Source organism: Aphis gossypii, chromosome 3 (genome assembly GCF_020184175.1).
Source record: "Aphis gossypii isolate Hap1 chromosome 3, ASM2018417v2, whole genome shotgun sequence".
Lineage (NCBI taxonomy): Eukaryota > Metazoa > Arthropoda > Insecta > Hemiptera > Aphididae > Aphis > Aphis gossypii.
In genome coordinates this window covers 23,101,587-23,115,700 of record NC_065532.1, presented here as the reverse complement: position 1 = coordinate 23,115,700, position 14,114 = coordinate 23,101,587, and the positions used below count along the sequence as shown (strand labels likewise).

The following is a 14,114-nucleotide window of genomic DNA, read 5'->3' as shown; positions in this document are numbered from 1 at the left end:
TATGTTGGCATTTTTATTTTTATATTGCTCATTTAGTTTCATTACTAAATTCACATTGAATCGCAGCTTAATGTATTATAAGATATAATATTGTTTGATAATTCATCAAACATGTATGTATAATAAGGTGTATACTTTAAACAAAACATATAAAATGCAAAGCTATTTTTTTTTTTTTTTTGTTTATTATTTTGTTATCGTACAAATAAACTTTAACACGCTTTTAAATTAATTTATTCTAAACTCAACTAAAAGCATTATAACATATCATAATATTATTTATAATTTAGTTACTTAACAAGTGATTATGATATATGATCAATAATTATGTCACTGCAAAAGTGAACAATTGACATTAACTATATTTTTATATTTACATACACATAGGTTTGTACAAATAAATTACAATTTGAAAATAAATGCAAATGTGATAATATATACTATTTGTTTTGAATATAATTGTAACAATCTACTAATAATTGAGTAGTCAAATATAAATTAATTTATATAAAATCTCCATTTTTAAAGGATGGACAATACATAAATTATATTATTTAATTTTAAAGTGTACAATTCTTATAGTAAACAGAAAGTAGTTTAATATTATTAATAGTATAATATAGTAGTTAGTACAATTAACTAAAAAAAAAAAAAATATTTTCATTTTTAAAGTTAAATTATTATGGTCTAATGTAACATTTTCTTTTTTGTTATTACACAACAAATAATTAGTATATAACACACATGTACACATTTGATTTAAGCACTTTAAGAAAATACTGCATTTTTAAATAGTATACTATAAAACAAACCAGTTGCAAGGCGTGACTTAAGGTCAAACATACTTTAAAAAATTAAATAAATCAAGCATAACAGCAATGATTAAAAAATAAAATAAAACTAGATAAATTTGAAAATATTTTATATTGTTTATTTTTATTCTTTTATTCGGATTTTGGATGTTAACTGGGGATTGACCTTTTGTCACACGCACAACTAGTTTATTCTAAGAATGTAACAAAAAAAAATATTTTGACCAACACATATATACATAATATTACATTCAAATTTGGAAAAAAAATATTTTATTTAAATATAAAACCAAATTCTTTGTCCATTTAAGTGGATAGACATTATGATCACATGAAGCTTCACCACTGTTATAAACCATAAAAAAGCATGATTTTTTAGATGTTTATGACTTTTTGTGGTGACAATACCTAATAACTCTATTATATAAAAACATAATCTTGTGATAGTATACTATGTCTATATATTATATTACATAGTTAATAAACTATATCAATCAAAAAATAAACTTATTAAAATATAGAAAATATAGCCGTGAAGTTAATAAATGCTAAAAAAAAAAAATAGTATACAAATTAAATAATGTAAAATTAACTATATAACAAACCAAATGAACATTTAATTCCCAGACGCAATTAATCATACACAAAAAAAACTGTTTATATTACTGATAATAACATTTATTTCAAATTTTATTGATATAGCTTAGATCAATAAAACAATTTAATTAATTGTTCTCACTTATAGAAAAAAACGCAATTTTGATGTAAATGTTTAATGTGAACAAACATGAAACACTGATCGCAAATTGTAAATTAAAATATAAATATTTTTTATTGTTTAAAAAATATAAATGCAATTATAACACATTAATGTAAGTTACAGGCATATAATGAGGAAGTATATAAAATAAAATTAAAATTGCTTAAAGAATTGTGAAACCAGCAGATATAGTTCATTATATATTATTAACTATTGTGTAACATAATTGTATTTTATGGTATATAATGTACATTTAAAATTATATTAGACATTGTGACTATGTGTATTATAAATACTATAGAGAACATTATACTCACAAATTAAGTGCAGTAAAAAATTACTTTGATACCATCTAACACAAAAATAAAAATTATCATTTGAATTTAATAATCAAAACCACCACTAACTTAAACCTTAAAATACCAAAACATCTATTATATATACATTCTTGTTTAATGAGATAAAGTAAATTAAATCAGATTATACTTTTAAAAGCATACCTATAAAATGTATTAAAAAAAAAAAAATGATTATTATTATTTATCTACAATTAATATTGAACAAAAGTCATAACTAAGGTTCAAGCTTGAATGAATTTGTATATATTTTAGACTGATTAATGTATATGCTATGTGGTGTAAAAGAGTACACTAAAAATAGACTTTACATGTAATTTAGAAAAAAAGGCAGATTTGACAAATAAATCCATTTTTAAATGCAAAAATTGTCTATTCTAATTAATAATAAATATTTTAATTTTATTTAATTATACATTTTTTATTTAAATATATAAAAAACAATGTTTTTATGATTTTAATTATATTTATGTGTCCAACGTTTTTAGTGCAGTGTTCCAAACCCCAGTAATTTCATGATTTTCTGTTATAAATATACCTATAGAATACTTATTGTTTATTCTAAAACTTTAAATTATTAAAATCCCGTTAGAATAATATTTTATTAATTAAAACTTTAGCAATACCTTTAAAGCATTAGTAATTATTAAAATGTACATAATGCTAATGAGTTAAAAAGTATATGAATAGCTGTCAGTTATCAAAATATATCAAGATTAAACAACTTAATAATATACATTAGATCTGTGAAATCATAATCAGTTTTAAAAAATTATAGATAACAAGAACTAAAATTAATATTTAATAAAGCAAAATTACTAAGAGTTGTTAAAAAAAGATTGGCAAACAATAACAAAAAAACTTGCTTAAAATTTGAATTATAGCTAGACAAAAAAAAATTAATTTATTATCACAGAAAATTAATTATATGAATTATTGAGTGGTTTCCAAATACTTAGATTTTTACAAAACAAAATCTATAAAATAATATGTATTAAATATACAAAGTTATTCAAATTTTGCACTCCATAAATAATGGTATTTGCTTACAAGTTAACAGGTAAAATATTTTATATTTTTAATAACTCTGTATACTAGTATACAGCAGTTTATGTACTGTATATTCATACATATTTTAGATTTCAATAAAAAATAAACATAATTACCTAATATATGTCAACAATTTTCAAAAACTAATTTGGTTTTTGATATGTTTAACACATATTAAAAATTCATAAACAAAGTTCTTGGCATTCCAAAATATAATTCACAACAATTGAAAAACTTATTGATGCATTCTGTATTGAGAATTACGTTCTATAACAGGAAGAGGATGAGCTTCTGAATTGAAAACCCATTTATCCAATGGAATTACATTATCATCACTGAATAATAGGTATAAATACTAGAACATAATTTATAAATAAATAAGATTATAGAAGTTTTATTTTGTCTAACCACTTATCAACATTACATACTTTAAGAGTTTCTGCAAAAAAGTAACTCTGCTGAACATCATCTTTACTTGAATCTATTTGGTAAACATCTTTAATTCCACTGTATCCACCTGATACTCTACAGTATTTTTCAAAAGCCTTAAAACAATAAAACCAAAATGTATACATCTATTTAGAAAACTGATTCATAATTAACTATTAGCAATGTTTGAAGAAGTAAAATGATTCTTACTTGTACAGCCTCCCATCCCCATTCTCGATATTTGTTGTCATGGGTTAATCTCCATAAAACAAAATATGACTCAACTGTTTCAGGCCGAAGTATATTGTATTTTTCAGTGCCACGTACTGCAACTGCTTCGTAATTATCTGTAAATCTAAAAGCTTCAGGTCCTAATTTTGTAGCTGTCTTATCATAAGATACATGGCACGTTTCTGTTAAACTAGCTCCAAGATCAGTATAGTGTTTAGATGCATCACTGCCTAGAGTTTCCCCAGCAAGTGCAAACATTCCACCTGAAATTACATGTGCATAAAATCAAGATTTTATTGGTTATTGAATAAAATTATCAGCACTAATTATAACAATTTATGTATTATTAATTGCTTATAAAATTAAAAATTAAATTGTTATTGTTTTGAAAATTATTTAGTTCATAAAATTACATTTAACAATATAATGTAAAAATCAATTATATTTTAAAATTAAATGGTAATTAGATATTCAATCTAGAAAAACAGTAATTCTTTCACATTTAATAAGACATCAAGAATTTTTCCTCAAAATATACTATAAGATTCAACTGGACAACACAAAACTGAGTTTTTAATAAATAGATGCTTGGTAATAATAACTATACTTATTAATCTTATTATGTTTAATATTATTTACCCGCAAAACATGATAAGTGATCCATTTTATGTTCAAGCCGATCAAAACGCATGTCTGCTAAATATGTTAGTCCAGAAGAAGATGTTTGTACTAGGTTATCCATTACACTTGCCATGGCATCATCAAACATGTCACGTGCTATTAAATCTTTACCATTCGATTGTATATATGATTTCAACAAATATTCATAGAAACTATCACCAAGGCCTCCCAGTGATACATGGCCTAAAATAATATAAAGCAATTATAAATATGTATATAATATGTTATGCACAGGTAGCGATGGTAAATATTAGTTATAAAACTTTTTAATATTAAAATAATTTTTATTGTTTTGTATCTATGAGTACATATTAAGTAAATGAAAAACTTGATAAGTTAAAATTCTATTAATCTAAAAATCTATTATTTTTAATTTATACAATACAATACAATGTCAAAACAAAGTTTAAATAATAATAATAAAACAATGTATTTCAATGTATATAAATATTATATAAATAATAGCAAATTGTAGGTTTTTAAAAATGTTTAATAAATTATGAATGTTCACTGATAAAAACTAACAAGGAGAAAAATATTACAGTAATATATGTAAGCAAGGCTGTACTCAGTTTTGGCACTAGGCACCGATCTAAATAAATCTTCCGAGCCGCCTTACTTTCTTAGGGCTTAGGGTTAAGCCTGAATTTTTAAAGAAAAATTTGTCTTATTACACATGAAAAAATAATGTTTAATTTATGTATGATAATAAACGGATACTGTATTAATAAATGAATAAGTTCTAAAAAGTGATCAGGATCCGTTACCTAAACTACAGCCTGCAAGGATTTTTAATTTTTAGTAAGAATAGACTTCTTAAAAATAAGCTACCCTGGACCCCAGACAAATGACCCGAGAAAACTGGTCTAATTATGGTTCTGTATGTAAGTATCAATATTTGTATACTATATTTGAATAGGTTACAATTTCTAAGAATCAATGTTGTTTATTATAATTTAGTTTTTGGTTATTTGTAGTATGATATAATTCGTAGTACCAAGCTGTCCTTAGATTGTTAATATTATTTATAAAACATAAGTCTTACATTCTTAATGAGGTTTTTTAGATTGAATACAATATGAATATAAAATGTATAGAATAGAAGATAAGAAGATATTTATTAGCTAATATAAAACAAAACCAACATTTCTAAAAATTGTGTAAAAATAATTGAAGATAAGCAGATAATTTATTGTTTGAGATTATTTTTAATAGCATTAATATTAAAGAGTAGTATACTATTTTAGTGTACTCAATAGTATTAGTCATAGTGTACAATTAAATTCCTATGAAAAATACATTGAGTAATTCAAGTTTTGATACTCAATTGCATTAACTATATATATGTATATATGAGAATATACATGGTGATTTACCAAGTGTGTTCATATACCTAACCTAACCTTTATCTTACAATTGTGTATTTTTTTATATACTCAAAAAAGTAGATTTTTTTAAATCTATTGTGTTTATAGTAGACACAAAGTTTTATAGCCCTTAAACTATTCATTAAACTTTACATAAAAATGTAAACAAATAGTTTTCAATAAAAACAGGTGGTTTTTATTAAAAAAAATATGTATCATCAAAGTATATCCCTTAAATGGTAATAATTAATAAATTTAAGTAAATACTTAATTTAATTCTTAAAAATCTAAAAAGGCAAAAAAACAAAATTTTAATAAATGCATAATTTAAGGGGAAATGAAGATAAGCATTCTTTTTAAATCATCTGTACACCATGATTATCTCTAACCATCATTTTGGCATTCTTTGTAAAAAAAAAGCACGTATAATGTTACATCACTAACTTTATACCAATCAAATTATGAGCCATTCATAGTAATGACTCTATAATAATATATAGTGCTTACTTAGAGATGATACAATTTCTCATTTAATTTTACAGTATTTCAATCAAATTAATAATCAAATATTCTAATAGTACACAAAAAAAAAGTAAAAATTTCCAATTATTTATTACATAATCGACCAAAAATGGTAAAATTAATTTTTATAAAGATCGACCTATATTCCTAGAAAGATCGGCTGGTTGGCATCTGCAACTATCGACTATATGTAATAATATTTATTAAATAAACATATGTATATTTAAAAAATATTAATATTATAAAATATGATTTCCTAATTGACCAATGAACCAAAAAAAAAAAACTGATTGACATATTATTAAACAAATAATAGTAATAATTAAATAAACTATTTTGATCAAGTATACAACAGTTTAAGTTCTAACTCTTAAAGATCAAAAATAATTAAATAAATCTAAATTAATGAACATTTAATTAAATATTTATGTTAGATACTTTGATTAAAAAATATTTATTTGACTATAACTTCTCTATAAATAAATTATATTTATATACCTATTCTTATAATAATATTAATTATTATATAATTTTGAAGCATATATTTAGAGACTTTTACTTATAAACTAAATTGTATTTTATTAATTTTGATTGAATTAAATTTTAAATTTTAATGATTGAAAACAATTTAATAATAACATAAAATACTTACGTTGTCCCCATTTTCCAGTAATTGGATTTAAGAAATTTGGATACAATCCATTAGGTCGATCAAGACTTCTCACAAATTGTCTAATATGATCAACTTTTTGTTTATAAATGTCATTGCCAGTGATATCTGATAAGTATACAAATTCTAAATGTAGAGTACCAAATTCTGATAGTATACTACTACCACCACTTGCCCATAAATAATTTTTGCTGTTCTAAATAAAACACCAAGAAAACTATTATTATGCATAAGTAAAAATAATTTTATAAATATATCACTAAATCAATAAAGATTATGCTAGGTCTTGGGTGTTTTGCACTAAAATTTATCAACAAAATGATAGTATCAATTTCTTTAAAATGAAAACAACTATTTTATCATTTGAATTAATTTTTATCTTTTATATTTTTTATTTATTTAAGAATTATTTTAATAAATATAAATAATTTCTATTATTATTATTTATTAATATTTTTAAATACAAAATGCATAAAAAGTATTTTTTTTGAAACATCTACCATTTTTAAAGTAAAAAAAAAGAGATAAAAGTTTGAAATTTTACTACTGTAATCTTTATTAATAATAGGTCATACAAGAAAATTCATAATTTTTTATTACAGTATCAAAAAATAATCTACAAAATGATCTATTAGTGTTTCAAATTCAAAAACCAAATGTATATAGATTATAGATATTGAAATAGTTAATTAGTATGCAAAAGTAATTAAATACTTTAATTATCTAGGTTTGTTATGATTCATCAAATTTGCAATAGGTATATAAGTATAATTGTGGGACTATTTAGTAATAGCAACACAACAACAAAATTATTTCCCTAATAATCTTTGAAAAGAATAGTTATAATTAAAGTATAGTATATACCTACCTAGTATTTTAGTATTTTATGTAAGCATACTTATTACGATTAGTAAATATAAAATCATAAAAATTAAATTATTTTTTGACATAATAAATAAGATCATAAACTATATTGTAATTTAACAATTATAAATTATGAGCAAAAATTTCTTAGGTATTAGAATGTAAATAATTTAAATAAAATGTTAAAATTACTAACATTATTATCAGGTTTATTTAAGTTTTAAAAGTTGTATTAACAGCTATTATATTTTACAAGCCTTTACTTTATTCAGGATACTTTATATATGTATTACAATAATTTATTGTTTTATAAATTATAATACAATACTAAATTAAGCCATGGTACAAATTTAAAAAATAGTACTCTATTACTTTATCCTATTCAGGATGCTTTTTATTTTTATTGACTTAATTTATTTTTGGTTATAAATTAATTAAATTGTAAATTATAATACAATACTATACTATGTTGAAGGAAAAATTTAGATAAGAGTATACAATATACAATGTCTATTTTATTATGTAGAATTAAATTGGAATTATGTTATAACTTATAAATATGCCAATAGGGTGTAGTATTAGTCCAAATGAATAGGAAACATTTAAATACAATACAGGGCCAAATGGTGTTGAGTTAAAATTTACATAAAAGACTCAAACATTATTGTTGAGGTCTTGCAAGGTAGTCATAGATATCAAACAAATTTAAAAACAATACTTACCCCTGTTTTTAGATTGACTAATGAATATGGGATTCCAGTTGGAGTTTGAAATGCAGGTAATAATTTTTTTGCAATGTATTCAGCTTTATCACGGAAAATAGTATCACCAGTCATAGCATAACATGTGAGAAAACCGCCAATAAAACGAATATTTGTTTCAAAAACTGATATATCAATTTTCTATAAAAAAAAATGTATATTTAGAAATTAATACTTACACAGATATGAGTGGAAGAGAAAAATAATTGTTTGCACATATTAAACTACTAAATAAACATTTAATAACTCCAACTTCTAATACATCATAATTTATTTATAATCATAACAGAACTTGTTTAAGCATTTTAACAAAATTTAAAAAAAAATATATTTAATGTTCTATTTCTTTAATAATTATTATATAGTGCAATACTGCATTATAATATTATCAGTGAATGTTTAAAATTAAGTTTATCAAATTCAAGTTAATGCTTATAAATTATAATGAATCCTGCCTTTCTAGTGCTTACCAATTTTTTTTATAAAAAAAATAATGACATTAGGAAAAACCTGCAAATTATATTTATATTAAAATTGTGTTAATAAAATTTTTATTAACTATATAATATATATATAAATAAACTACAAATGTTTTAAAGAATTTCTAAAAGAGTCTATGTAAAAACAATAATTATCAGTAAACTAATAGAATAAAAGAAGTAAAACTAACCAAAAGCATTTAGATACTTACCACATTTTCTAAAGTAAAATTATTCGCAACCCAATCTCTTCCAAGTTTATACTCATCGTGTAAACCCATAATTAATAATGTGTCCAGTGAATCAACAATAGTTGCACCCATACTCGCTGAGCCAAATACACTTCCAGAATGATCTCTTTTTGATACAGGTTTTAATTCATTTTTACCCCATGCATATTTAACATAATTATCCCAGCCATGTTTCATCATCTAAATAAAAATAAATTAGAGTAAATATATAATTATATGTTACACATATAATTCAATACAAAAAATACATTTTCATGATTAATAATATATGTTTAAGTATAATACATAATATAATAGGTATATTATATTCTTATTGCCATTTTAGCAACTTTTTTCCAAAATAATTTACAGAAAAATAAATGTATGAATAAACAATGATAATAAATTAGTGTTATGATATTAAAAATTATTGTTAGTAATAATTTTTAGAACGATCATAATATTATAATTGTATATTTTTTTTAGTTATTACTTATAAGTATAAGTAGGTACCTATAATAATATATATGATTAATAATAATTTTAACACACTTTAAGAATAGTACAACAACACAAAATAATAAATATTGAATGCATTTTTACAGATTTGTAAGGAAATTTAGCATTTAATTTAATGCATTAAAACCGTAAATATAGTAGGTATACCTAGATAATATTAGTTGAGAATTGTTTGTTTAAGATATTAAAAGTTAAACTAAATACTGTTTTAGCAAGTTTGAATTGTATACTGTTTATCAAATAATTGATGAACTATGGTCTAGTAGTAAATTGTTCACACTCAACAATCACAAAGAGGATTATACTAATATATAAACCAGTCAAAACACAGTCCTCTTTGTTATATTCTCAACATCACTATTATGCAGTTAGACTTGAAAAAATTGTACTCCTACCTCATACATAGTGCTGCAACTAGAGATTTAGGAACTTAATTACAAGTCAAATTTTAAACATATTACCTAATACAGTTTAATGTTAGTCGTGAGGGGGCCCCTTTCATAAAATGAAAAGACCTTTTGGGGGTACAATGCACTTCTAGTACCTCCACTAGTTGGGGCATTGCTCATACGTATTATAAAATGTAAATTTTAATAGTTTGTTTGTTGTTTTTTCTATATAGGTAATATTATTGCATTTAGTTACTCTAATTAAGTACTTAATAATAGGTAATAAGAGCTAGATATTTTGAAAGCATAAAAAGTACTCACTTCTTTAACTTTGTTTCGCCTTTGTCTCAACTCAGAATTTTCGTACGTTTTACTAGTTTCAACGTGTTCAATAATTGATTCAGCTACATGGATGAAACTACTGTTACTACTTATGTGCCGTTTCATAGTATTCCCCGTGTCTGGTCTTTCTAACACTTTTCGTTTGTCCGAATAGTCCTCATCAATTTTGGCCTCCAGTGCTTGCTTGTCCCAAGCTGCGTGCGGATCCTCCAGTACTCCATCGTGTCTAGAGTTACCGTGAGCTGGCAACAACAGCTCGGGGCCTGCATTTTGTATGTGTTTGTAAACATTGTTGATAGTGCCACCATAGGTAGCCTTAAACTCTGGTAAATAGAACACGGCTCCAAAGCAGATGATAGTCAGGGATATGAATACTAGTACCACTAGACAAAATTCGCTGTTCCTCCGAGTCCGCCTGCTGAACGGCACCGGTGCGCCATTGAGATACTTGTGGTACTGAGGCAATAGCAAAGTCGAGTTCGTCATTGTTAAAATAATTCGTCGCCGACATGCACTTTCACATAATAACAACAACAACGACAATAAAAATGATTATCGCGACCTGGTGCCGGACACATTAAATTCTAAGCATAATAATACGAATCGGCGTTGGTCCTCTTGTGCGGCGAGGAGAGCGGGATTTAATTATTTATAAAAAATTTTTTACGATAAATATTATTACAACTAGGTAGGTACCTATTAATAAACGATATTCGGCCCCGTTACTGACGACGAGTGATGACGGCCGTAGCTGCAGCACGTTCACACTCCACCTACCAACTAAATTGCAATATTACATAGGTAATATGAATCTGCTGCTGCTGGCTCGACTAATGACTAATGAGCCAGTATGGGTTCGATACAGATCATCACCTCTCCTCTCTACCAACCAAAACAACACCGTTATCAGTTATCACTCCACGTCCTGCATCATCCAACAGTCATCATGTTTTTTAAATTTTTTTCGGCACGATAACAATCGCCGTTCCCGAGAGGTTATATATATTTTTTTTATAATAATAATAATAATCTACCTTGAATAAAGTAACGTATAGTATAAAATTATTATAGATCATTTGAACCATTTTAGAAACACCGTCCAGTGTCCATCGAACAATACCACATTATAAGTAGCCCAATTACAAAATATGTAGAGTTATACTATTGTCGTTGTCCTACCTATTGTTAATTTATTTTTTTCTAATATTTTATATTATTACTATTACGATATTATATTATTATTCAATTATTCAAATTGTTAATTATTAACGTGTCGTACCCGACAGTTTGGATTAATAAATAACTAAATATTGTTGTATAGCGATTGATTTGTTTTTGTAGAATAGTATAACATAATAATCTGGTAAGATAGGGAGAGCGAGAATTTCATAAAATATTACTCTGAAAAAATTGCATTTATAATATTTCTATTAATTTTTACCTCTTAGATAGGTATCTAATTATAAATTAATAAAAATTAAAAATTAGTTCATTTTTACTGTTATAGAATTAAAGTTATGTTTGATTAAAGTTTAATAAGTATATATGTCTTAATTATTTAACTAGTCACTCGATAATTCGAAATTCAGGAGACCGAGTTGAAAATTCGATTCATAGAGGTTTTTGATTTATCGAGTGTTCGAATAATCGAGGGAAAAAATCTGTTGATTTTTTTTTGTGATAAATTGCTGGCCACAATAGGCTAATAACCCATTGGAGAGGTTTATTTTGTTAAAATGATACGATTCAAGTTTAGATTAGGTATTTAAGTATTTAGGTAGTTATAGGTAAAGTACGATAATATTTAACATTTTAACCACCGTTGTTATTAGTTTGATTACGAGTACGTCAAGTAGATAGTACATAATTTTTATACATATGAACTTACAATATAGGTATTACAATCGTGTTTAAAGAAATTCGAATTATAGAGGTTCGTGGAAAAAAAATTGAATTGTAGAGTGTGTCTCAGACAGTCTCTCAGTCTCACCGACAGATATTTCGAATTATCGAGGGGACTGGAATACATGTATTTTCTTCTAATTACAGAGGTTTTCTCGCGGGACTTAGCGTTTAGTTCGATTTATGGAGTTTTTCGAATTATCGAGTGACTACTCTATAGTATTATTTAACACAATAGAATTCGGGCTAGAATTTGTGTAAAAAAGTACTATGATAAAGAGAAAACGAGGGGGTACGATGAGAATGTTTTCTTATTGTTAAATTTAAATACCATAGTAATTTAAAAAAATAAAACTGAGTCTCTTCGCCCATTGTAGACATCCGAGTGGTTGGCGATTGGCGTGCCGAAACCCGGAAGTTGAAAATACAACCGTTATTAGTTCCTACTAAAAAGTAAATTATACATTGTTTTGGCCTTATTTCCATCATTATATTACCTAATGAAAAACGACACACCTACGACCTGCCCATTACACAGTACACAGTATATATAATATACACATTTTCAGGAACACATCATGTAAATAATGAATATCTCATTAATTTGGTATATTTATTGTCCGGTTTTTAAATGGATACGATGATATAGCGTTGAACAAAATATTATAATGATGATAGTCGATAATAGATGATTAGCTTAAGATTTTTTATAATCTAATTTAATTATATTTTTTATTTTGATTTCAGATTTGTTAAAATATCTGACAATATAATACTTATGTTATATTATAGACATATTATGTACAGTGAGTCCTGTGAAACTGTAAAATGTTATATACATAAATATTATTCATCGGACATCTGTTTAAATAATCAAATCATTATAAACAATTTAATGTAAAATGCACATTTCCTAAATAAATTATAACATAATGTTTATACCGACATGACATGATAAAGTATACAATATTATAATAATATAATATAATAAATATGAATACAATGTAGAAACTAAACTTTGATCCGGAAAACGTTCCGAAAGGCTGGAAAGTTGTTCGATTAAACGGCCATAGACGGTAGCCGGGTACCATCAGTCTTTTAGATGAATTAGATGTTATTTTGTGTAAATTATACATTTTTCTATTTATAAATATACTATACAATATTATATAGAGTGAATAGTAGACACGTGTAAAGTGTAAATGTGTGACTTATAGTTGGTAATTGTTATAATATAGTATGATTATATAATTATAATATATGTATTAAGTATTAAGTATATAGATATTAAATGTATAATATATTATTACTATATATACTATAATTTATCATTATTAAATATTAATGAACTTTTAATAATTATAGGTAAACAGTATAAACTATAATGGTCCATAGACCATAATTTGCTATCTATGACCGTGACACAGTGATAGCTAACTATACCTATAGTTTAATTATTTGCACAATAATCATAAAATATTTATTGAGTATACATATAAGGGTATGTGTAAATATCTAGGTAATTTTATAAGGTATAAAATATATAACGTGTTTAAAAAATATCGCATATACTTTAAAAAAAAAACATGAATTACTCCTAAACGGAGACGATTAAGTAACAAGTAGAAAATAAATATAGCATTGTAGATAAAATATGTAGCACAAAAGTCTGAAATACTGAATAATACACGAGTCATAGTTAAAAATAATATAATAGTTAATCATTATGTATAAAATAGCAATTGATGAG

The 14,114-nt window shown here is 24.4% G+C and overlaps 1 protein-coding gene across 2 annotated transcripts; it reads right to left on the bottom strand.

The window, feature by feature from the left end:
* Nucleotides 1-791: 791 nt before the first annotated feature.
* Nucleotides 792-11,345, bottom strand: LOC114132324 (mannosyl-oligosaccharide alpha-1,2-mannosidase IA). Of its 2 annotated transcripts, XR_007605125.1 has the most exons (9): nt 10,442-11,345; nt 9,195-9,413; nt 8,465-8,644; nt 6,861-7,074; nt 4,278-4,502; nt 3,618-3,901; nt 3,407-3,523; nt 3,095-3,333; nt 792-1,924 (listed from the first exon to the last, which is right to left on the bottom strand). XR_007605125.1 is itself a non-coding variant. In XM_027997752.2 (8 exons), exons 1-8 carry the CDS (start codon nt 10,946-10,948, stop codon nt 3,214-3,216), a joined length of 1,866 nt encoding a protein of 621 aa, XP_027853553.1. In that variant the 5' UTR covers nt 10,949-11,345; the 3' UTR covers nt 792-3,213. The 2 variants fall into 2 exon arrangements, 1 of the variants encoding a protein (XP_027853553.1); XM_027997752.2 differs by having other exon boundaries at nt 792-3,333.
* Between the last annotated feature and the right edge of the window lie 2,769 nt (nt 11,346-14,114).